Source organism: Pongo pygmaeus, chromosome 11 (assembly GCF_028885625.2).
Source record: "Pongo pygmaeus isolate AG05252 chromosome 11, NHGRI_mPonPyg2-v2.0_pri, whole genome shotgun sequence".
Classification (NCBI taxonomy): domain Eukaryota; kingdom Metazoa; phylum Chordata; class Mammalia; order Primates; family Hominidae; genus Pongo; species Pongo pygmaeus.
Window position 1 is genome coordinate 70,143,782 of NC_072384.2, and position 24,161 is coordinate 70,167,942.

General features: G+C 39.7%; 1 protein-coding gene across 3 annotated transcripts in view; it reads left to right on the top strand.

The window, feature by feature from the left end:
- The window catches only part of MYO3B (myosin IIIB), a 485,003-nt gene that overhangs the window by 364,181 nt on the left and 96,661 nt on the right, over nucleotides 1-24,161 (top strand). For 2 of the 3 annotated variants that reach the window (XM_054476982.1, XM_054476984.1), the window contains 2 exons: nucleotides 11,714-11,774; nucleotides 12,697-12,793. In XM_054476982.1, coding sequence (XP_054332957.1) covers nucleotides 11,714-11,774; nucleotides 12,697-12,793 — 158 coding nt within the window. The remainder of the gene's footprint in view (nucleotides 1-11,713; nucleotides 11,775-12,696; nucleotides 12,794-24,161) is intronic. The other variant, XM_054476983.2, reaches the window with a different exon arrangement.

A 24,161-nucleotide genomic window follows, 5' to 3' on the forward strand; every position in this document is an offset into this window, starting at 1 on the left:
CTTGTAGGATTGTCTTGTGGTTGACAACAAGGGCCCTAGAGTGCACTAGACCTGCTACTACAGGGTAAGAACTTCATAAACCCACTTATTTTCTCAAGGCTTCAGTTTCCTCATCTTTAAATGGAAGATCAAATAGCACAATATCTACCTCACCAAGACATGAAAGTTAAATGAGGTAACATATACAAAGTATGTAGCATCTCATTTGATGCATAAAAAGCACTCACAAATCGTAGTTCATCAGCCACTTTCTCTTTAGACTCCTGATCCCTCTCCATTCACACCTAAAAGTCTATTCCACATCATCATTGCCCTGCTCAGTGATGGTCCTCAAGCTTCTCGGCTGTGACATTGCTGACTAGTCACCACCCACTGCACACAATCTTGTTTAGGCTTTTCATTTGTAAAAGTTTCTGAAAATGTCCTTCCCTCCTCTCACGCCCCCTCCCTCACCTGTCCTTGGGCCCCATCGTTTAGTGTCATGTGCATCATGCACTTCATTTCAGCACTTCTTTCTTCTCCTTCCCTGAACTAAGTACTACTTTCAGAATTAAAAGAAGAAAACTGGGTTAAATATTATCTTTTGTGGGGGTGGGGGTGTGTGCAGTGGTGAAAAGAACATCCCCCAGTTACAGCATGAAAAGGGTGTAATAAATGGTCTCTGAAGTTTCCTTTTTCTCCACAAGTCTATGCCTTGGCCTAATTCAGTCTTAAAGTGCTAGAACTGTAACTCAAAAGTAGCTCAACCCACAAGTTATCTTAAGACTCCACCCAAAGGAAAAGCACAGATTCTAGAAAGGCAGCCACACAGATACCTCATCATTATTATTCTCCCTTGAAGTTTCCATGTTTACGGATTTGTCTTTCAGATGTGCAAAATCATAAACAATAAGTAACCACATTGTTAAGTATGTGTTTTATTTCTAACTTCTGACTATATATGCATCTTTAATTTAATTATTTTAAAATCTTGTCTTGTGTTTTTATTTTGTTCTGCCCAGGAGAACAAATGTAATCATTTTTTCCTTAGCTCAGGCAAGAGTTTTTATTTATATTTTGCTGATGAAGAAGTGGAGAGGTGATTTGCCCAAGTTAGAGTTGCCATGTTTGGCAAATAAAAATGCAAGATACCCACTTAGATTTGAATTTTCTATAAACAACAAATAATCTTTTTTGTTTAAGTATATCCCATTAAGTATTTGAAAATACTTATACTAAATAATTACAAACATACCTTGTTTTATTCCCTTTTGCTTCATTACACTTCACAGATACTGTGTTTTTTACGAACTGAAGGTTTGTGCCACCCTGTGTTGAGCAAGTCTATTTTTGCCATTTTTCTAATAGCATGTGCTTACTTCATGTCTCTATGTCAGAATTTTTTAGCCATATTTTGAAATTAAGATATGTACATATTTTAGACATAAGGCTATTGCACACTTAATAGATAATAGTGTAAAAATAACTTTATATGCACTGGGAAACCCAAAAATGTGTATGACTCACTTTATTGCGATATTTGCTTTATTGAGGAAGTCTAGAACAAAACCCACAGTATCTCTGAGATATGTTTGTTGTTAGTCTGGAGTTCAAATTCAACTGGTTATCCTGTTTTTTTGTTTGTTTGTTGAGACAGGGCCTCACTCTGTCACCCAGGCTGGAGTGCAGTGGAATGATCTTGGCTTACTGTAACCTCAACCTTCTGGGCTTAAGTGATCCTCCCATTTTAGCCACCTAAGTAGCTGGGACTACAGACGTGCGCCACCATGCCTGACTAAATTTTTTTGTAGAAACAAGTTCTCACTATGTTGCTCAGGATGGTTTTGAACTTTTGAGCTTAAGCAGTCCTCTCATCTTGGCCTTCCCAAAGTGCTAGGAGTACAGGCATGAGCCACCACACCCAGCCTCGGTGTCCTGTATTTTATCTGGCAACTCTAGTTCAGGTGTTTTAGAACTAATGTATCATGAATATGTATGCGTATAGCCTGACTGTATATCATGAAATATATTGCTAAATCTACCAAGTGTTTATAGCATTCCTCTAACCTCTGCATGCCATAACACATAGTGTTTTTTGCCCTTTAAGGACTTTTGAAACCATATTCAGGGATATCAATTCCTACTTATTTATTAAGGTCTTTATTCAAATGTCACTTTCTGTAGCCACTCAATCTAAAATTGCAGACCCTGCCTCCAGTACTTTCTATCCCCCTTCCCTGCTTTAATTTTCCTCTTTGGCATTTACTTGTATTTAATATGCTACATAGTTACTTTTCTGTTTCAATTTGAATTGAATGTAGGTTCACTTGAATGTAGGTTCATGAGCAGAGGACTATTGGATCTCCTCTGCTGTATCCCCGGTACTTACAATAGTAGGAGACAAATTTAAAGGTGCTCAGTAAAGACTTGGGAGCTGAATGACTGATGTCTGGGAGCCTATAGAAGACCTTACATTGCACATGTCATACACATTGTTCTTATACAGAATCTCAAGGAGACTTGCACCAGATTAGAGTCTTCAGTGTGGTACGAGTGTGTATAATCTTAGTAATAGTCCACAAAAGACACAAGATAAATAGAAAGTCAGGCCAGGGGTTATACCTCCAGATATCATTGGGCTTCATTTAATCTGCCTCCTAGCAAATTTTCTAGAACTAAATGTTAGTAGCCCCAGGTATTATTCATTAAGATCCTTAATAGAATTGTGTGATTATCTGGAAGAGTCCAGTAACAAAATTATGCTGAGGCTGAGAGCATGGGCTCTGGGTCAACCAGATCAGGATTTGTATCTGGTTATGACCTATGTTACTCAAATAGGCCAAGCTTGGGTTTCCTGGTCTGTGAATTGGGAACACTGGGGGACCTATGCTGCTAGCACTGGCATGGGATGAAATGGATACTCCAGCCAAGTCCTCAGCACAGTGCCTGACAGAAAGGAAGCTGCTTCCATCACCATCACCCAGGCCACACCACAAATTCCACCTGAGCTCACATGAAGCTCAGTTGTTCTAGCCATGCTGTGGCCCTCAGCCCACAGCTCTGCATCCCTTCAGATCATAGTGCGCTTCTCCACTACTGCATCTTTTGTTTTATCCCTGAACTTTCAGCTCCCTTGGTTGCTGACAAAGAACTGAAATAAGCTTTATGGGCAGCTCTCAGTTGAGTGTCCTTTTTTCCAATAAAGCAAGCATTCTCAGCAGAATGAAGAAAAGCCTTCTGCTCCTACCTTAGGCTTTTACACAGTGACAGCTGCCTGCAGTAAAGTAGTGAAGGAGGGAAAAGAAAATAAATGAGAATGCAAGGACTGGCAAATTAAGACTGTGTGGGCTCACGGTTGGGGAAAAGCAATGAGGTAAACAAATATGATCACATTTAAAGGGCTCAGTGGGATTTGAGAAATTAGCATAAGTGCATAAATCTAACTACTGCTAACTTAGAGCAATGGCATTATGAGACAGTCATCAGCCTTTTTGAGCCCTTCTGATGAATTTATCCTTGAGCCATGTTCTAAAACTTAAAATAATTGTGTGTTTTAGAGCAAACAAATATCCATATATTTAGATGTAACTTGCATATTCAACTCATTCAGTAATGATTGGTGTGGGATGCAGTGCATGCATTCAAAATTGTTCTAAAAGTTACTGGGTATCCAAACCTAATGAGAAAAAGTAATACAAAAGGTGTGAAGTTTATTCCTTCTTGTTTCCCTTATTTTCCTGCAATAATGGTGATCTTATTGTGTACTGTTATTGTTTCTCCTTTCCTATGCTCTTTGCATTTCCTTCATATCACACATTAAAGCCCAGGAATAATGTTTTTCCTCTTTAGAAATCAAGAAGTACAAATTAAAATAATAGTGAGGCATGCTTTGCAAAGAGATAAGCAAAGATTTAAAAGACAGACTATTCCCAGTGCTGGCAATATAATAGGAAATGGGCCCTTTCATATTTTTTGTGGATATGAGTGTTAATTTTTGTTGCTTTTTAGAGAATTTGATGACATAATTTCAAAACTTTAAAATAGAAAAAAATTTCTCACCCTTTGACCTGACAGCTTTATGTATAAGATTTATCCTAGCAAGATAACTAAATGAATACTCATAACACTGGCTCCAAATATTTAATGATCCATTGTTTATAATGTGAAAAATTTATAAACAACTTAAATATCCAAACATAAGAGATTAGTTAAATCATGATAATCACCCAATAGAATACTATATAGCTATGAATATGATGATATACGTGTACATGTGGATGTATGTGTGTTATATACAAATATGTGGAAAGATGCTCATAATTGTAAGGTAGGTTAAAATGATAAATATGATGAGCTATTATTTTTAAAAATGTATTTTATGTGCATAGAGAAGTATCTGAAAAGATATATGCAAGAAACTAATTATATCTGGATATGGACATTTTCCCTAGTCTTTATTTTCTTCTCATAGAGTATCTGTATTTCGTACAGTACAACAATATATATGTATTATTTTTTAATCATACAAAATAATTTTTGATCAGAAAAAAGGGAAAAAGAGCAACATTTTGCCATCAGTTCTTTTAGTCATTTACTTTGGGAGAAAGGCAGATATTACTACATTTTCATTGATTAGTGACTGGTGAATATTCAGACAACTTGGGAATTTGGAGCATTTTCATCAGCTAAAAAATAAAAGACAAAGATAATGAGCACAGCAATACCTAGAGCTCCGATATCTCAAAAGCCAAGTGGCTTATGGTACTTGCTATGGTTTGCTGTCCTCCCTTGCAAAATTTTCTACAGGATGCTTTCAGTAGGTGATTTGCAGACACTTTTAGTTGGTCAGAAAGTAGCACCAGACAAATCAGTTGCAAACCAATTTTCAGTGTGGTTATCCTCAATATATTGTGTAAATACACCAGGCAGCCTCCAATTCTTCCTAGAGTGGAAGTAGATGGGGGAGTTGAGGCAGGAAAGGCTTTTCAGAGGAGCTGACACCTGAGCTAAAAGGTAAGAATGCAACGACCAGTTGAACAAGAGAAGAGGGAGCATTCAAAAGCATGGAAATCAGAATACAACCCTCGGAGATTTTGTAGGTACTTGACAAAAGCTTATTTGTGGTGGTAGTGCTAGCAGTGAATAGGAAACAAAAATGTTCTATAAATCCTAGCTTTCCAGTTTTTGTAATAAAAGGTGCATTAATTTACACATTTTGGGGTGCCTTTTAACTTAACCCATAATGACACACAATAATACAGTAGATAGTTTGTGTTTTTCTTGAGACATTTGTTACCTTCCAATCCTCTATGTCTTCAAAACTATTTAAATATCTACATAAAGTAAGAAAAATATGCAATAATACCCAGCTGATGCAAATCAGGGAAGTGATACATAGTGACAATGTTGGGGGATTCATATCTGGGTGTTCTTCTGCATTTATACCCTCAGTCCTTGGAATGTTCAGATTCCATATAAAAACTAAATAAGAATGCTTGAGTTGCCAATTGGGGTTCAACCTATGCCAAGTTCATATGAAAATCCTGTTGGCACTTAAGTCAGCACTGCATCATTAACAATGGACAGTGTCCTCTTCTCTGATATCATTCCTTAAATGTCTTAATTTGCCTTCATAATTTGAATTTACTGAAACCGTTTCTGAAGATGTATATGTTTTCTATTATCTCTTATGGTAATAACTTCCATAATGAAAGTTATATGACTTGTTTATCTGAAACTTGCCTCCCTCAAGATTCTTGGGGACCCCTACTATTTATAAGTATCCTGGTCTCAGCTGGGCGCAGTGGCTCACGCCTGTAATCCCAGCACTTTGGGAGTCTGAGGCGGGTGGCTCACGAGGTCAGGCGTTCAAGACCAGCCTGGCGGCCAACATAGTGAAACCCCATCTCAACTAAAAATACAAAAAATTAGCTGGGCGTGGTGGCAGGCACTTGTAATCCCAGCTACTTGGGAGGCTGAGGCAGGAGAATCGCTTGAATCCGGAGTGGCCGAGATCGTGCCACTGCGCTCCAGCCTGGGCGACAGTGCGAGACTCCATCTCAAAAAAAAAAAAAAAAAAAAAGTATCCTGGTCTCAGGAGGCTGAGATAAGAGGATCACCTGAGCCTGAGAGGTTGAGGCTGCAGTGAGCCATGATCTCACCACTGTACTCCATCCTGGGTGACAGAGTTAGACCCTACCTCAAAAATAATAATTCTGGTCTGATCATATCTTCTGCAGAGTGGTTTTACTGCTGCTTCTTGGGAACAAGAAATTGACCTTCTCTTATTAAGAGCTCTTTGATATTTTTTTTTTTGGTGAGGAAGCTGGAGTGCAATGGCACAATCATAGCTCACTGCAGCCTCGACCTCCCGGGTCCAGATGATCCTCCCACCCCAGCTTCCTGAGTAGCTGGGACTACAAGGGCGTGCCACCCTGTCTGGCTAGTTTTTGTATTTTTTGTAGAGACAGGGTTTCACCATGTTCCCCAGGCTAATCTCTAACTCCTAGATTCAAGGAGTCTTCCTGCCTCAACTTCCCAAAGTATTGGGATTACAGGCTTGAGCCACCATGCCCAGCCAAGAGCTCTTTGGTTTTTGTTCAAAGTTATCAAAGAAGTAGAAACAAATTACTTGGCTATGCTGATTAGCCTTTCTTCTGGGGCTACCAAATGAGACACAAATTTATTAGGAGAAATACTCCCAAATTTAGAGACAATGGAAAGCTAACAAAAATCAACCAACGTTGAATTAGCTATTTTGAAATTAGAGTATGCTTTCAAGTGTGAATGAATAAATGGATTTCTCAGTTTGTCTCCAAGCCATTCTAACTTATAATTGATAAAAGATAATCTTGAAAACTTTATCAAAATTAATAAAAAGTACACAAAGAAACTAAGTAAAGTTTAGAAAATGGAGAATCTGAGGGAAGCCAGTGTGTCTCAACGCCTATCCAAGCAAAAAGGTACTGATTCTAACCCTAAAATAGAAAAAGCCAGTTACTAGACAAGCTTGACTGATCAGATACATCCTCAAAGAGCACCCTGCTTCTTTTGCTTTAATTCTAATGTGTAATTTAGTCTCCAGAGTGTATCAACCAACTAGAGAGGGGAAAAGTATAGTCCAGATCATACCATTCATTGTAAAATCACACTTGCATTGTACATTTCAAATATGACTCTTTTGAGATTGGTTATTGCAACTCAGCTCTCCCTAAAATCATCATCCCTCAATGAACTGACAAATTGAATTTTGGAGCCTGTGAAGCTGAGGCCCAGTCCCTGGACCACGGTGACTTCACCTAGTGCCACCAGCGCAGCGTGACAGAGCCAGCTGGCCTCATGGATCTCTGCTGCAGAAGAAGGGAGATGCTGGGTATTCTCAGCAGCCAGCTACTCAGGAGTCAGCCTTCACTTTGCCCCTCATCCACTCACACTGGGATCCGGGTTTAAGAAGAAGGAATTAGATGTGAGTTTTGTCTGGGGGCTTTTTCAGGACAGATGCCCAGCAGAAGGGTTCTCAACGGTGACTGAGAGTTTCCGTCTCCCCTAGAACCCACAGTTCAATGAACTGACTTCAGCGAAGCAGTTGAGCCCTGGAGGCAATCTGTTTGAGACTTTAGTTATGCTTCCAAGAGGCCAGTGGAGCCCTAGAAATATGTGATGAATTATACAAAGAGGGACAAGTACTTTCTATTCACCTTATTTTGATAGTCATATACACTGCTTCTGCCCATTTAGCTTATGATTTCCAACAGAGGCCGAGGACAGTGTTATTTGTTAAAAAAAATTTCCTGCGGATTCAAAAAACAGTATCACACTTCATAAATGAATTAATTCCTTAATATCGTCCCATACCAATTCATAGTCAAAATTTCCCAATTGTCCTAAGAATGTCCTTTGCACATGTTTATCCAGGCCAGGATCCAATCTAGAATGTTACAGTGCATCAAGTAGTTATTTCATCTAAATCTCTTTTGATACGGAATAGTCACTTTTTTCAGAATATTGACTTTTTCAGAGGATCGAGCGATAAAATAGGATTATCTCATAAAATAGCTCACCTTCTGTATTTAGCTGCTTGCTTCCTGTGGTCTTATACAGCTTGTCCCCCTGTGCCCTGTGTTTTGTGTAGACTGTAAGTTAGATCTAAAGACTTAATCCGATTTAAGTTAAATGTTTTTGACCAAAAAGAAAAAATACATCCTGGGTGATATTACGTACTTCATGTTGCCTCACATTACAAGACAATGTTGTCGTGGCGTTAGTGGTGTTAAAATTGAGCACTGGATTACAATAGTGACCTTCTGATTTCTCCAGTGTACATTGCCTCTCTTGTGAAATGAAAGGAGGTATATCACCTGTATGGTGGTACTTTGGCTCCATATGAATGTCCTGTTCCCTATTAACAGTTTGTCTAATGATTTTATCAGCAATTAATAATTGTTTTGTTTTGTTTTGTTTTGTTTTGAGATAGGGTCTCACTCCGGCTGTCCAGGCTGGAGTGCAGTGGTGCGATCTTGGCTCAGTGCAGCCTCGACCTCCGGGGCTCAGGTAATGCTCCCACCTCAACCTCCTGAGTAGCTGGGACTACAGGTGCACATCACTACGGCCCGGCTAGTTTTTTGTATTTTTAGTAGAGACAGGGTTTTACCATGTTGCCCAGGCTAGTCTCCAACTCCTCAACTCAAACAATCCACCTGCCTCGACCTCCCAAAGTGCTAGGATACCAGGTGTGAGCCACCACACCCAGCAACAATTGATAATTTTGGCCTGATAATTTCCCTCTGGCATCACCTTTTCCATAGTCAATATACCATAGTCTTATGGTATACTGCTTACCAGTTATAGTTTGAAGCAAATCACTGGCTTCTTGATGCTTAATTCCTTTATCTGTAAAAATAGGTTATTTTAGGAAGCAGAGGCAGGAGGATCACTTGAGGCCAAGAGTTCGAGATCAGCCTGGGCAATATAGTGAGACCTCATCTCTCCAAATAAAAAATTAGCCAGGTGTGGTGGTAGCACATGCCTGTAGTCCCACCTACTTCGGAGTCTGCAGTGGGAGGATCACTTGAGCCCAGGAGTTCGAAGCTGCAGTGAGCCATGATCATGTCACTGCACTCTAGCCTGGGCAATAGAGTGCGATTCTATCTCAAAAGAAAAAAAAAAAAAAAAAAAAGAACTAATCCACGTGGCTGTCAGCAGTATGTAACATGCTTTGCCTGGTGCCTGGTGGTATGTATCCATGCAATAAGCATTGGCTTTTTTTTCTTTCTTTTTAAAAAATATTTTAAAAATTCAATTAAATAGAGACAGGGTCTTGCTATATTGCCCAAGCTAATCTTGAACTCCTGGGCTCAAGCAGTTCTCCCACCTCCACTTACCCAGTAGCTGGGATTGTAAGCTTGAGCCATGGCTTTTTGTTATTATTGTGCTTTTCCTTATTTTGGTAGTGATGGATTGCAGAGCATTATCCAGTCTCCTGTCCCTGAGGCAAAAAACAACAACAACAACAACAACAACAACTCTATAAAGGAGTTGAGGAAGTTAGATTTTTTAAGAAAACTGACTTGTACCATTTTCTTAAAAGCAACGTGTGTTCTAAGAATCAGTAGTGCCTCAACATGCTACAGAGGAGAAGGGCCCATTGTTAAAATAATGTCTAGATGTTTCCCATTCTTTTCCTTTCTTGGAGTCTCATTGAACATATTATTAAATTAAAGTTGCTGGAAAGCCTCTCAGGAAAGAAACCTGGCTTGTAGGCTAATCTAGTATTTTCTAATTTATTTGCCTGTAGACGCTACTCCCTGATCTCTGCCGCTTACTTTTCTTAAACACACACAAACATTACATTGAGCTGCCTTCGATTCTTCCAAAGGCTTGAATGAAGAGGGAATAAAACAGATAAGCTGACTCCCTGTGGAGAGTTGGGAGGTGTCTGCCATTGGCTTTGGATTCTGAAAAGCCACACAAGCTAGAGGAGTTGTCAAGAGGTTCATTTTTTGAGGGGTCAGGAAAGGCATAAATTGGGGGTCTGGCAGTAATTCAACAGCTAAACTCTCTTTCTTAGACTTTCTCCTAGAGGATCTTAGAATCCACCCATCCTATAGGTGTGTCACAGCTACTGGGATTTGCCTAGGCCAGACAGGAGTGAGTCCTTTGGGCCAATGCTTAGATACTGAAGGGTATAGAATATATTATGGTTCAGAGGAAGAGTAGAGGATTTGGAGTCAGACAAACATGGGTGAATGCCGTAGCTCTACCACGTATTTACCATGATACCTGGGAAAATCTCTTAACCTCTCTGAACCTCTTTGTTCATCTATATAATAGATACAATTAAAGTACTTAGACCAAATGGTTGTGAAGCTTTCTTAAATATTTAAAAGCATTTTTTTTAAATGAAGTAGTATATAAATGATAGTTAATTTAATTTTAATAGTAAGAGTATTCTTACTGATCTACATGGCCCCACATTTTGTGGATTGACTAATCATTGTTTTATTTATTCAAATGGTCAATATTTATTGAGCATTTACTATGTACCAGGCACTGGGTAGGTGCTTACACAGAACGTGAAATAGAGCAGATCCAGTCCCTGACTTAATGTAGCTTACATTCCATTGTGGGAGACATATGATAAGCAAATATACACAGAAATAAATATAGAATTATAGTCCCCTCCTTCCAGGTACTGATGTGGTAATTTTTAAATGGGCATATTGCTTATAATACATATTTTGAAGGTAATATCCACAAATAAATATATGGAAATGAATTTGTCAGCTTAAGTAAAGAATAAGATTATTAATATAGAACTGGAAGAGATCTTGGGAATAATTTATCTCAATCTCCTCATTTTATAGATGAGGAAAACTAGGACCCCGAATACTATAGAAACTTACCCAAAGTCACATGTTTGTTGTGTCATGTGTGTCACATGTGTGCGTGTGTGTGAGGCAGGGGTCAGAACACAGATTTCCCTTCTTTACTCAGTGCTTTCCACTCTGCTGGTTCCGTCTGAAAGGCATTATGAGTGGCTCCTATTTTATCTGTGTGTTAGAAGCACACTCTTATGCAATGTGTTCTGATTATAAAAAATTGGGGACCCAGACCAATTGATTTTTCCAAACTTTGTTCCATGAAGCATTAGGATTTTACTAGATGTTAATAGGTTATCACTTTAAGCTTCTTGGTCAAATTACTTTTGGACACTCTGCATCCCCCCTGGATCTTTACAATAGAGATCCATAAATGTATATTGTAATTTTAAAAGATTATTCCTGCAGTAAGGAAACCTTTCAAACTACACCCAACCTAACATTCCCCAAACTTACTTGATTACAGAATCCATTTTAAATTCTGTAACCGTGAATGTGATTCATGTGCTGTGCAGGAAGGGTAGCCTTAGCATCCATTTAGTTGGCTTCTTGGTAAAGGTTGTGGAAGCCCAATAGAGCTCACTAAACCGAAGCCAATCACACAACTTTAAAAGGAGCAGTTTCTTGGGTCTTAGGAATTCAGGCAGACTGTGGATGTGCTGTAACATGTAGGAGCAACACCTAGTAGGACTCATTTTCTTAAGGTGACCATGTCCTTTTAACCAAGGACTGAAATGGGAAACCATGGAAGCATAAAGAGTATGTTTTGATATATCTTTGAAGAAAAACAGTCCTCTTAAAGTTTTTCTATTATATTTTCAAGTCTTTTAAAATTATTATTATTGTTATCTTTTCAGGCATTCACAAGCCCAGAGTTCTCCAAAAGGGTGCGATATCTTCGCAGGACATGCAAACAAGGTAGCTGGATATCTTGATTCCAAAGTAACTGTGTATCACTCCTTCAGACTCATCCAAGTTCATAGGCATGAAGCTTGTCTGTGGCTCCTTGGTCGGGCCATCCAAACTTGAAACTGTTAGTGATATTTTGAAGTCTTTGAGACAAAAGCCCAGCTTGCTAAAGAACTTTGGTTCAGTAGAGAGACAGGGAGGTACAGTGGAGAGAGAATCAAAAGCCTGGAAATTTGCTGCTGAGAATAAATGTTAGCTGCTCCCTGAGGTGATTTGTCTGTGCACTCCACTCTCTACAGATGTTAGAGCCTCTTTTTGAGTAAGGACCCGAGGTTCTTTGGTAGCACTTTGATATCCTGCTCGAATTCAATATGTGAAATGGAGGCGTCTCTCTGTGACTTGGAGCCCACAGCAGGCTTTGAAGTCTGATCCAATTTTTGCTGCCGACTATTTGATGTTGAAAGGATGAAATGAAGAAAATGTACAGTTTTTGCCAGTAACTCTACTGAGCATATGTAAGATTAAAAAAAATCCTTTGGATGATGTACTTAGAAATGTTAAGCAGATTAATACCTTCCTATAGGTTTTCTTTTTTCTTTCTTAGAGATTAAAAAATAAGAATAGGTGAAAATCAGCACATAGCTGTTTTATATTCTGGACTATAATTAATTTAACAGGAAGCTATGCTGACTTGTTCTGAGGAAGAAATGAATGAAGCAAAAGATGTTAAGACTTGGCTTCTAATTGCCCCAAGGAGAGGACCTCCATTCAATTCTATGTAAGATGGGAGCAACTTACAAATGACTCCAGTATACTTAGCCTCTTGCTTTTAGTCAGGGTTAAGTGCCCCTTCATTAAATAGAAGCCATGTCCTTAAGGCTGTTTCATCAGAGGATAAGAATAATATTTCTCTTACTGGGTTTTTCTGAAGCACTCGGTTTCTGGGACTGATTTGCTGTCTTCTCAGATATGCCATCCTGCTCCAGATCACCAAGGATTGAGTCTCTGGGGACCCCCTCAAAAGCCTGGTAAGAAGAACATTTTGAATTGCATGCTGCTTCTACCATTTGCATGTTTGTGTACTTTTTAGTGTGTTGTTTGGGCAGGACTCAATTAGATAGTAATATGACCAAATGTTGGCAAAAGGTTTTGGGAAGCCGTACATGCTGGATGTAAAACTTGTATTAAAGGTAGCAGTTTACCATGTACCCATGTCATTTAAGACAATGAATATCAAAGTCCATGCTTTTCCATTTACTTAACCTTAAACTAGGAAACTGTTCTAAAATTCCATTTTATTAAAGGGAAGATAAACAGCTGACCAGCTTTTAGTGGAGCAGATCACGCAGGGTCGAAGTCTAGGAGTTGATAAAGAATATGGATTTAGAAAGTAGTTCTGCCCTTTTGGCAACATGGCCATTCTTTGAGCAAGAAGACAGACATGCCTTTGGGACACAACTCTTTCTGGCTCGTTTTCTAAATGTCTTGCTACAGAATATAGTAAAAGTCAGTTTCAGGTTTGCATGCAGCTAAAACCAGTGCTTCTGGAAGATAAAATAGAAACATAATTGTAAGAAATATTTACAAGCTAGAAGATACTAAGGACTACGTGAACCATTCCAAGAAAAGAAATGCTCCTGATGTTACACTTAATGTCAACCTCATCTATTTTTCTGAAATATAAAGTAATTTCTCAGATCTCTTCAATTTTCTTCTTAGCCTGTTTTTCAGTGACAAAGTAGCACAATAGGAAGTGGGAAATGCATAATAAATGTGTTATGACTTCAGTCTATATGGATCTTAAACTTTTGGAGAGAGTTGGGTCCATTATAGCAGAACCTTTTAAATGGACGTGTAGTAAATGATAAACCTGACAAAGGAAATATTTTCCTCATAGGCAGACAGTATTCAGGAATAAGGCCACAATGAAGTGGAGGTAAAAGTAGTACAAAAAAAGAGGAGAGAATTTAGGGGAAAAACAGTATAATGGAGCAAAATTCATTATGCAAGAGTTTGGTTGGTACTTTTCTCTATCCAAACAGACAGTCTCTGTATTTTAATTAGAGTGTTTAGATCATTTATATTTAATGTGATTATTGATATGTTTTGGTTTAAATCTATCATCTTGCTATTTATTTTCTATTTGTCCTATCTAGTTTTTGTTCTCTCTTGGTATATTCTATTTTTAAATAGATGTAATTCCTAAAAACAAAACTTTGAAGTACGGTTGAATAGCTAAACCATACTGACAGGTTCTGGCATCAGACCTGCCTGGATTCAAATCTCTGCTCTCCTGTGTTAATCAAGTTACATAGCAACTCCTTACCTTGGTACCTACACATGTAAAGTGAGGGAAATAGTAATGCATATCTGAGAGGTTTTACTTAGGATTAAATGAGCTAGTGTAAGTAAAGGGCATAGCATAGTGTCTGGCTCATAGTGAGTGTTTAGTAAATGTCAATTGCTGTTATGGTAATTATTGTTATTGACATTGTATAAATACAAAGTTAATTTATGAACATGAATACTAGGTAGAGAAATAAAGTTCTTTTTGTAAGGCATTAAGTTTTGGTGTGATAGTTCAGGGGAAGTAAAAATACATTGCATTTTGAATTAATATTTATTAAAAAGAAAAGAGACTTGTTGGATTACAATAATCTTTCCCATTCTTTAGGAAAGTATCTTAAAAAGTCAAATTGATTAATAAGTTACACATCTGATTTGCTATAAATGGCTCATATGCACTTTTTTTCTAGAGTTGTCTCTTCCTTCCAGTCTAAATGATTTTCTATTGGGTCTGCCACCATCACCATTACTTCTGCTTACACTCTTATAAACAGCATCCTAAGTCATCTTCCTGCCTCCATTCTTCTCCTTTAGCTTCTCTTATGCCAACAGAAACCTAAGATTTCTAAAGCAAAATCCTAATCATGACATTCTCTCCCTCCATAGTCTTCAGTGACTCCCTAGTATCCCAGCATGACCTTCAAAGTTTTCTCTGTTCTGGTCCTAATCTTCTTTTCTAGCTCTAACTTCCACTGCTCTCTCTTTTTCATTCTGTGCTTCAGAATCTCCAAACTATTCTCTATTCTCCGAACATGACTGGTGTGTTCTTTCCCTCCTCTGTGACTGTTCATGCTGCCTCTTCCGCTCCACATGTCCTTCCTCGTTTACTTTTCAAAATCCTCTCCATTCTTCGAGGTCCACAATGGCTCCCTACTCTTTTACTCTTTCTTATAATACTTATCACATCCTGCTTTGTATTATAGTTACTTTAATGCATCTACTAGATTTAAAACTCTCTAGAATCATATCTTCCCATTTATGAGTTCTCTCCTCACAACCTAGCCTAGGTCTCGAGTTGAATTCTTGAGCATCCAAAGTGGTGATGAAATATAATGGAAGCAATAATGAAATGAAACTCTACCTAAGTAGGCAATCAGAGAAAAGTTTTAAAATGTTATTTCCAACAATCCTAGAACAAAGTAAATGTTTCTGAGACAACCTCCAAATAGATATAGTGTACTAGTGGAAGAAATTAAAATAATCCAAGCTATTTCATTTTGTTGCTATTGCTGTCTTGAGCACAAGAAGCAAAGAAAGTTTAGACATGAAGACATGAGAAAACATTACATGTAAATCAAATTGCCCTTGATCTTAGAAAACGACAAAGATGAAGAACAAAATATTTTTTCTGTTTCGCTTATATTGTCAGTTGTAGAAACAAGAATATATTATTTAAGCAACATTTTTAGCAAATTATACCTTTGTGTTTAATTCTGTGCTTTAAACGACCCATTATTTTAACCCATGTTTTTGTGGAAGGCTGAATGAGAACATTGTGACATTTTCAGTTTAAAAGAACACTAACATCCAGAAGGTTTGCCTTCTAACTTGCAGTGAGGCCTAACTTCGTTATTCTATGAAGGGGTCTGGTGAGGTGAGAGTGAGAGGCAGGGAATAAGTCTAAAGTTACTCCATCTCAAGCTCAGCTTAGAGCAGCCACGCAAAGAAGTCTCTAAATATGGGGCTTAAACAAGGCTGTCTTCAGAGTATAAGAAGTGTCCCTGGCTGCGCGCGGTGGCTCACGCCTGTAATCCCAGCACCTTGGGAGGCCGAGGCGGGCAGATCACGAGGTCAGGAGATGGAGACAATCCTGGCTAACACGGTGAAACCCCATCTCTACTAAAAATACAAAAAAAACGGGCGTGGTGGCGGGTGCCTGTAATCCCAGCTACTGGGGAGGCTGAGGCAGGAGAATGGCGTGGACCCGGGAGGCGGAGCTTGCAGTGAGCCGAGATCGCGCCACTGCACTCCAGCCTAGGCGACAGAGCAAGACTCTGTCTCAAAAACAAAAAAAAAATGAAGTGTCCCTAACTGGCCCATGTGGGCCGGCTTATTGCTCACACTAAGAGAAAAGCACAATATACCCAGGAAGTGCATAATTTTAGTCACTTGGTCACTAATCCAAGCAGTGAAATTATTTAATAGGACTGACAGCAATGTATACAGACCTCATCTGTTTTACTAATGTAAATGGTTATACTTTAGGCATTTGTACTTCTATTTATTTATTTATTTATTCAAAAAATAATTATTAACGCTATGTGCCGGCAACTGACCAGTATTTCTCAAAACTTTTATAAAAGACCAGTTTTTGGTTGGTTGTTTTCCATTTCACCACAGTCTGATACTTTTGTGGAATACAATAAAAATGAATTACTAACACAATAATCATGCACTTGGATGTTGTGTCAATATCAAAACACTGTCCACTTGATGCTACACTCTAGCAGAGGGAGATAGACAATAAACAATAAGCAGACAAATAAGTCAATTATGTGGGATGTTAGCGGGGTGAGGAGTTACAGGGAGAAAATACAGCAGCAAGGGTGATAAGGAGTGGCCCAAGTGTAGAGGGTGAGTTTGGGTGGTTGTATTTTTAAACAGGGTGGCTTCATTAAGAATGTGAGTTTTGTAGCCGGGCGTGGTGGCGGGCGCCTGTAGTCCCAGCTACTCGGGAGACTGAGACAGGAGAATGGTGTGAACCCGGGAGGCGGAGCTTGCAGTGAGCCGAGATCGCACCACTGCACTCCAGCCTGGGAAACAGAGAGACTCCGTCTCAAAAAAAAAAAAAAAAAAAAAGAATGTGAGGTTTGAGTAAAGGCTTGAGGGTGGTGAGCCAGTTCACCCTGTAAATATCTAAGAGAAGAACATTCCTGGCAGAAGACCATGATAAAGGCCTGGAGGAGAGAACGTGAATGGACTATATGAAGAGTAGAAGTCCCTGTATTGGAGCTAAGAGAGCAAAAAGTAGAGTCATAGGAAATGAGGAGCCAGATAGTACAGGTTCGTACCGCTTAATGTCCTAACCAACATCCTAGGGATCTAGATACAATGAAGATTCTCATTCAGCAGCTCTGAGTGGCTCTGAGATTCTGCCGCACTAATGAGCTTGCGGGTGGTTCTGATATTGTTGGTCTGAGGTTCACTTTATGAGTAGTGAGTGTTTAGTCTCAGTGAAATGGGAAGCCAGTGAGTGGGAGAGTGGCATGATCTGGGTTATGATTTTAACAATAACTCCAGTTTTGGAGTTGAGAACCAACTAGATATCATCAAGAAATGAGATAGTCTGTGTAAGTACATTTTCTGTACAGCTGAAACTCTCTCAGACCTAAAATTACCTTCCATATTGAGTGCACAAACACAGTTCTCCTTATTCTTTGTATCTAGGGGCATGATTATTAACAGCAGTTATCACATTGGGCTGTAATGCAGAGCAATCCTCAGAGACCATTATGAAATGGGGCCACCTACCCTTGCAGTAAATGACCCTTGACCATTATGATTTTTAGTTAATGTGCCAGATTCTCTGTTTAGTTTCTCCTCTCTCAACACAAAGCTGATGTTTCTTGCTGTTGTTAATGAGCTGACTTTTTGTAACATACTTTTCTTCTCCTTCTTCCTTTTTCGTCTTTGCTGTGGTCTAAAAAACAGGTTTTAAGCATTTTTTTTAGGCAGTAAAAGAAGTGGGTTTGAGAGGGAGATCTGAGAAAATCCCCTATGAATAAAAGAACAGGAACTCTCATGTATGTAGTACCTATATTAGGTACCATGCCAGGCCCTTTACTTACATTTTCTTAATGTAAAGTACACAACCTTTAGTTTAACCTTGTGACCTGTGCTTGTTAAAGAACCCTCACTACCTGCGCTTGGGTTTTCTGTTATACCTCACCTAAGAGGTACCTCTGTTCTGGGTTTTCTTCCTGTCTACAGGGAGTATACCTTAATCACATTTCTTTTTGAAGGTCAAAAGTAGCAAGCAGTATTCTACTGGCCTCCTGAGGGGCTCACAGTTGGCAAAGCACACTGTTGGGATGTGGTAGAGTCACCAGAGAGCATGTGGAACCTGGCATCGGGCATTAGTGATTGATTTTGTATCTTTCATGGCCTGTCTAGCCACGGCTCCTGAGCAAATCACACCACTTTCTTTCACTTAGCAGCTTCTTTAATGCCATCTACTTCATTATTTTCCTTTACCTTTCCAGTTTCTCTCATTACTAAATTTTATAAATTTTATAGTTTTTGGCAGCAATTCAGCTATCAGAAAGCAAACTCAGGCTGTATTTTATTCTTGGAAACTTTGATCCTTAAGGTGACCAAATATCTCAACTTTCCTGTGACAGAAATGTTTTCCAAAATGTGGGATTTTCAGTGCTTACACCAGGACAGTCCCAGGCAAACAGATGAGTCGGTCACCCTGTAATAATACAGGAGATTGAGTTTGATTTGAGCAAGATCACTATATCGGGCAAGACTATGCCTCAGATCCATGCAACAGAATCACTTCACACTGGCCGCCTGTGTTTGGAAGGGAGTGCAAGCAGCTTGCCAGATAGCAATGCTGTGATCATAAAGGGCTAAGATGTCTCCCATTTGATAGGGAAAGCGTGTTCCTACAACAGAGTCTCAAAGGCCGCATAATCTCCCTCAGGAAGGCACATGGAAATCAGACACTAAACAAAGGCAAGGCTACTGGGCCTGTCTGTCCCATACCCAAATTCATGACTGAATGTCACACACAAGACTGTATTCATTTATGGGTAGTCTCTGAGGTTCTGAATCCCTGCTCTTTTTGGCTCCCTTAGGCTGAAAATATCTTTTCTTCTTGTCTGGATGCCATTGAATTCACCTTAAACCCTCATCAGTAAAACTTGGTAAAGTCTTATGTGAGGACTTTTCTCAGTAAAATGACAAAGGAATTACAGGTATAGAATTGTTATTGCTACCATGTGAGGTTAGAAAAACACCTCATATTAAGGGATCTTTTTAGACAAATGGCTCTCAAACTTCACTGTGCTCTCCAGAATCACCTAGAATGCTAGCTAAGACAGACTGCTGAACCCACTGCATAGTTTCCAATTCTGTGTGTGATGGAGGCGGGGATTCGTATTGTTATCAAGTTTCCAGAGGATGAGATGCTGCTGGTCTGGGGACTTCCCTTTGAAAACCACTGCTCTGGACATTCCCCATCTCTGTGACACAACACTGAATCAGAGAAAGTGGGCTTTATATATGTGGCTTTCTCCTCATTCATTCAACAAACATTTATTGAGCACCTACTATATGTCAAACACAGGGCCAGGAAACGAAATAAGACACTTAAGAGACTAATACGATTATAATATCTTGGTCTTTGTAGCTGTTGTTTTCCAAAGCTAGTCTGGTGACATGTCGAGTGTCCTCCTGTATCTCAAGTGATCTCATTAAATTCTCAGGAAGTTGTCAAGAACAAAGTTACATTTACTTTTAGCTTTGCTGTGCAGGAAGAGGGTGGGAGTGTTCCAGACTTCTAAATAGTCTATAAAGTATTTCATTTTCTAAAATTATTAGGAATGACTGCCTTTATTGTTTGTTTGTTTTTGTGAGACAGAGTCTTGCTCTGTCACCCAGGCTGGAGTGCAGTGGCATGATCTCACCTCACTGCAACCTCTGCCTCCTGGGTTCAGGCTTTTCTCATGCCTCAGCCTCCTAAGTAACTGGGATTACAGGCCTGAGCCACCACACCTGGCTAATTTTTGTATGTTTTTGTAGAGACAGGATTTCACTATGCTGCCCAGCCTGGTCTTGAACTCCTGGACTCAAGTGATCCACCCGCCTCAGCCTCCCAGAGTGCTGAGATTACAGGCATGAGCCACCACACCCAGCCAGAAATTATTGCTTTTAAAGGTTATTTCCAGATTATAAACTATGCTACTTCTGCTAACCTGGCTGTAGTATATTCTCCCACATGGCAAAATTACTCTAAGCCCCACCAGATCTGAATGTTTTCATATATATTTAATTTAATTAATTAATTAATTTATTTATTTATTTATTTATTTATTTATTTTTAGATGCAGTCTTACTCTGCCACACAGGGTGGAGTGCAGTGGTATGGTCTCAGCTCACTGGAGCCTCCACCTCCCGGGTTCATGTGATTCGTTCTTACATATTTCTAATACGTATGTCATTGCCATAATGTTTGTTCCCTGACTTTTTGCAAAAAAAAAAATCTAGGCAAGACCAACATAAGGAAGTGTACAGTTTGAGGCTTGTGGGCATGAGGACAAAGGGATGGAAGGAGAAAGAAGACAGATTATAGTTGTCTTAATCCCCAATCCAATTTCTAATTTAGCTTCATTTATATTAATCATACACTTTCTCTATTTTGCTTAAGAGACTGATATGGTTTAGCTCTGCGTCCCCACCCAAATCCCATATTGAATTGTAATCCTCAGTGTTGGGGGAGGGACCTGGTGGGAGGTGATTGGATCATTGAGGTGGGGATTTCCCCTTTGCTGTTCTGATGATTGTGAATGAGTTCTTGTGAGATCTGGTTGTTTAAAAGTGTGTAGCACTTCCCCCTTCTCTCTCTCCTGCTGCCATGTGAAGATGTGCTTTTTTCCCCTTCCCCCTTCTGCCATGATTTTAAAGCTTCCTGAAGCCTCTCCAGTCATGCCTCCTGTACACCCTGTGGAACTGTAAGCCAATTAAACCTCTTTTCTTTATAAGTTACCCAGTCTCACAGTCTCAGGTAGTTTTTTATAGCAGCATGAGAATGGACTAATACAGAAAATTGGTACCAGGAGTGGGGTATTGCTATAAAGGTATTACCATAAAGATAACTGAAAATGTAGAAACAACTTTGGAACTGGGTAATGGGCAGAGGTAGGAACAGTTTGGAGGGATCAGAAGACAGGAAGATGAGGGAAAGTTTGGAACTTCCTAGAGACTTGTTAAAGGGTTGTGACCAAAATGCTGATAGTGATATGGACAGTGAAGTCCAGGCTGAGGTGGCTTCAAATGAAGATGAGAAACTTATTGGGAACTGCAGTAAAGGTCACTCTCACTATGCTTATCAAAGAGACTGGTAGCATTGTGTCTCTAGAGATCTGTGGAACTTTGAACTTTGAGAGAGATGATTTAGGATATCTGGTAGAAGAAATTTCCAAGCAGCAAAGCATTCAAGAGGGGTCCTGGCTGCTTCCAAAAGTCTACACTCATTTACATAAACAAAGAAATGACCTGAAACTAGAACGTTTATTTAAAAGGGAAGCAGAGCATAAAAGTTTGGAAAATTTGCAGCCCAATCATGTGGTTGTAAAGAAAAACACATTTTCTGTGGAAGAATTCAAGGCTGCAGAAATTTGTATGAGTAAAGAGGAGCTGAATGTTAATAGCCAAAACAATGGAAAAAAATGCCGCCAGGGCATTTCAGAGACCTTTGTGGCAGCCCCTCCCATCAAAGGCCTGCAGGCTTAGGAGGGAAAAATGGTTTCCTGGGCTGGGCCCAGGGTCCCACTGCTCTGTGCAGCCTCAGGACATGGTGCCCTGCATCCCAGCCGTTCTAGCTTCAGCTGTGGCTAAAAGGGGCCAAGGTACAGCTCAAGCCATTGCTTCAAGCCCCAAACCTTGGTGGCTTCCACGTGGTGTTGGGCCTGTGGGTGCACAAAAACAAGAGTTGAGACTTAGAAGACTCCGCCTAGATTTCAGAGGATGTGTGGAATCACCTGGATGTCCAAGCAGAAGTCTGCTGCAATTGCAGAGCCTCACGGAGAACCTCTAATAGGGCAGTGCAGAGGAGAAATGTGGGGTTGGAGCCCCCACACAGAGTCCCCACTGGAGTACTGCCTAGTGGAGCTTTGAGAAGAGGGTTACTGTCCTCCAGACCCCAAATGGTAGATCTACCAATACCCTGCACTATGTGTCTAGAAAAGCTGCAGGCACTCAATGCCAGCCTGTGAAAGCAGCCAAACTTGCAGAACCAAAACACCGAGCTGCCCAAGGCCTTGGGAGCCCACCTCTTGCATCAGTGTGGCCTGGATGTGAGACATGGGGTCAAAGGATATTATTTTGAACCTTTAAGATTTAATGACTACCCTGCTGGGTTTCAGATTTGCATGGGGCCTATAGCCGCTTTCTTTTGTCCAATTTCTTCCTTTTGGAATGGGAGCATTTACCCAATGCCTATACCCCCATTGTATCTTAGAAGTAACTAACCTGTTTTTGGTTTTACAGGCTTATAGGTGGAAGGGACTTGCCTTGCCTCAGATGAGACTTTGCACTTGGACTTTTGGGTTAATGCTGGAATGAGTTAAGACTTTGGGGGACTCTTGGGAAGGCATGATTGGTTTTGAAATGTGAGAAGGACATGAGATTTGGGAGGGGTTGGGGTGGAATAATATGGTTTAGCTCTGCATCACCACCCAAATCTCATGTTGAATTGTAATCCCCAGTGTTGGGAGAGACACCTGGTGGGAGGTGATTGGATCGTGGGGGCAGATTTCCCCCTTGCTGTTCTCATGATAGTGAGTGAGTTCTCCCAAGATCTGATTGTTTAAAAGTAAGCAGCACTTCCCCCTTCCCTCTGTCCTGCTGACATGTGAAAACGTGCTTGCTTCCCCTTTACCTTCTGCCAGAACTGTAAGTTTTCTGAGGCCTCCCCAATCGTGCCTCCTGTACAGATTATGGAACTGTAAGTCAATTACACCTCTTTTCTTTATAAACTACGGAGTCTCGGGTAGTTCTTTATAGCAGTGTGAGAATGGACAAATACAGAGACTTTTCTCATTTTTACTAGATCTGGGTGTTTGGTTTCTTTGTTTTTGTTTTGCTTTATTTTGTAATTTTGAAGAATAGGAACAGGATGCTTTGGACATCAGTTATAGTCCTAGTAGTTTACCTCAACTGAGGGCTCTGTTCAAAATTGGGGCTCTCTGAAGGAACTCTGTGGATACCTACCAAGATTGATCATAGCACCCCATTTCCCTTGAAAGAATCAGGATGATAAGGAAGAACGAGGGATGTACTCCACAAAGGTCAGTGCTTTTCTCCACCCTCAGCCAGCTGAATCAATAGCAATTTTCTGACTCTATTGGAGGAGCTGAGGCTAAAGGAGTCTAGAGGAGGCTGGAGGGGAAAGTGGCCACAGCTGTGAGAGTGTCAGATACAAGCCACAGAGGTCACATGCCAGGCCACCATTCCTGAGGCCACATACCTCAGGAAAATCCTTTCACAGCCTGTTCTCATTCCTGCGACTCATTAAAGCACATTACAGAATTGAACAGTTTTTGACATCATTTCTTCTTAGATTGTTGCTGCAAACATAGCTGTGAAAAGTTCTTGCTAAACTTTTCCGGTGCTTTCCTGAGTTCGTTAGGTCATGATGCACTTTTTGCCAATGCCAAGTTAGGTTTTGGCGTTGGCCCAGGACATCAGGAGTGCAGATGCCAAACAACACAAGGCGGGCAGTGTGTGAGTCAAGTTAGGGTATTTGGCTTCCAAGATTGGATGTTGATGGCATGGCTGTAAAACGTGCCTAGAGAAAATTTATTTTTAAATTCTTTTCTTATTTGATATAATTGAAACAACACATACTCTCTAGACTGCCCTGTTAACCACAGCTGCCTAGTTTATTTCATTTTAAAGGATTCTTTCAGCTTGAAAATCAAACATACATTTGTTTAATGGTAGGGGTGTAGTGATTTTTCTTCTTTTTATGTTTGTTTGTTTTCTAAGATTGAGAATAATAAATTTTTTTGAGTTTTAAAAAATTAATAGAGTTTATTTATTTGAGTAATTTTCGGCTTACAGAAATATTGAGCTGAAAGTACAAAATTCTTACATACCCTTGCCCCTCTCCTTTTCTCCCTGTTTCCTCTATAATTAACATCTTGTTTTAGCATGGTTCATTTATTACAATTGATGAGCCCATATTGGTACACTATTATTATTATTATTAGATTAGAGTTCACTCTTTGTGCTGTACGTTCTGTGAGCTTTGACAAATGCATGATGACCTGTATTCATCATGACAGTATCATACAGAATAATTTCACTGACCTAAAAATCCCA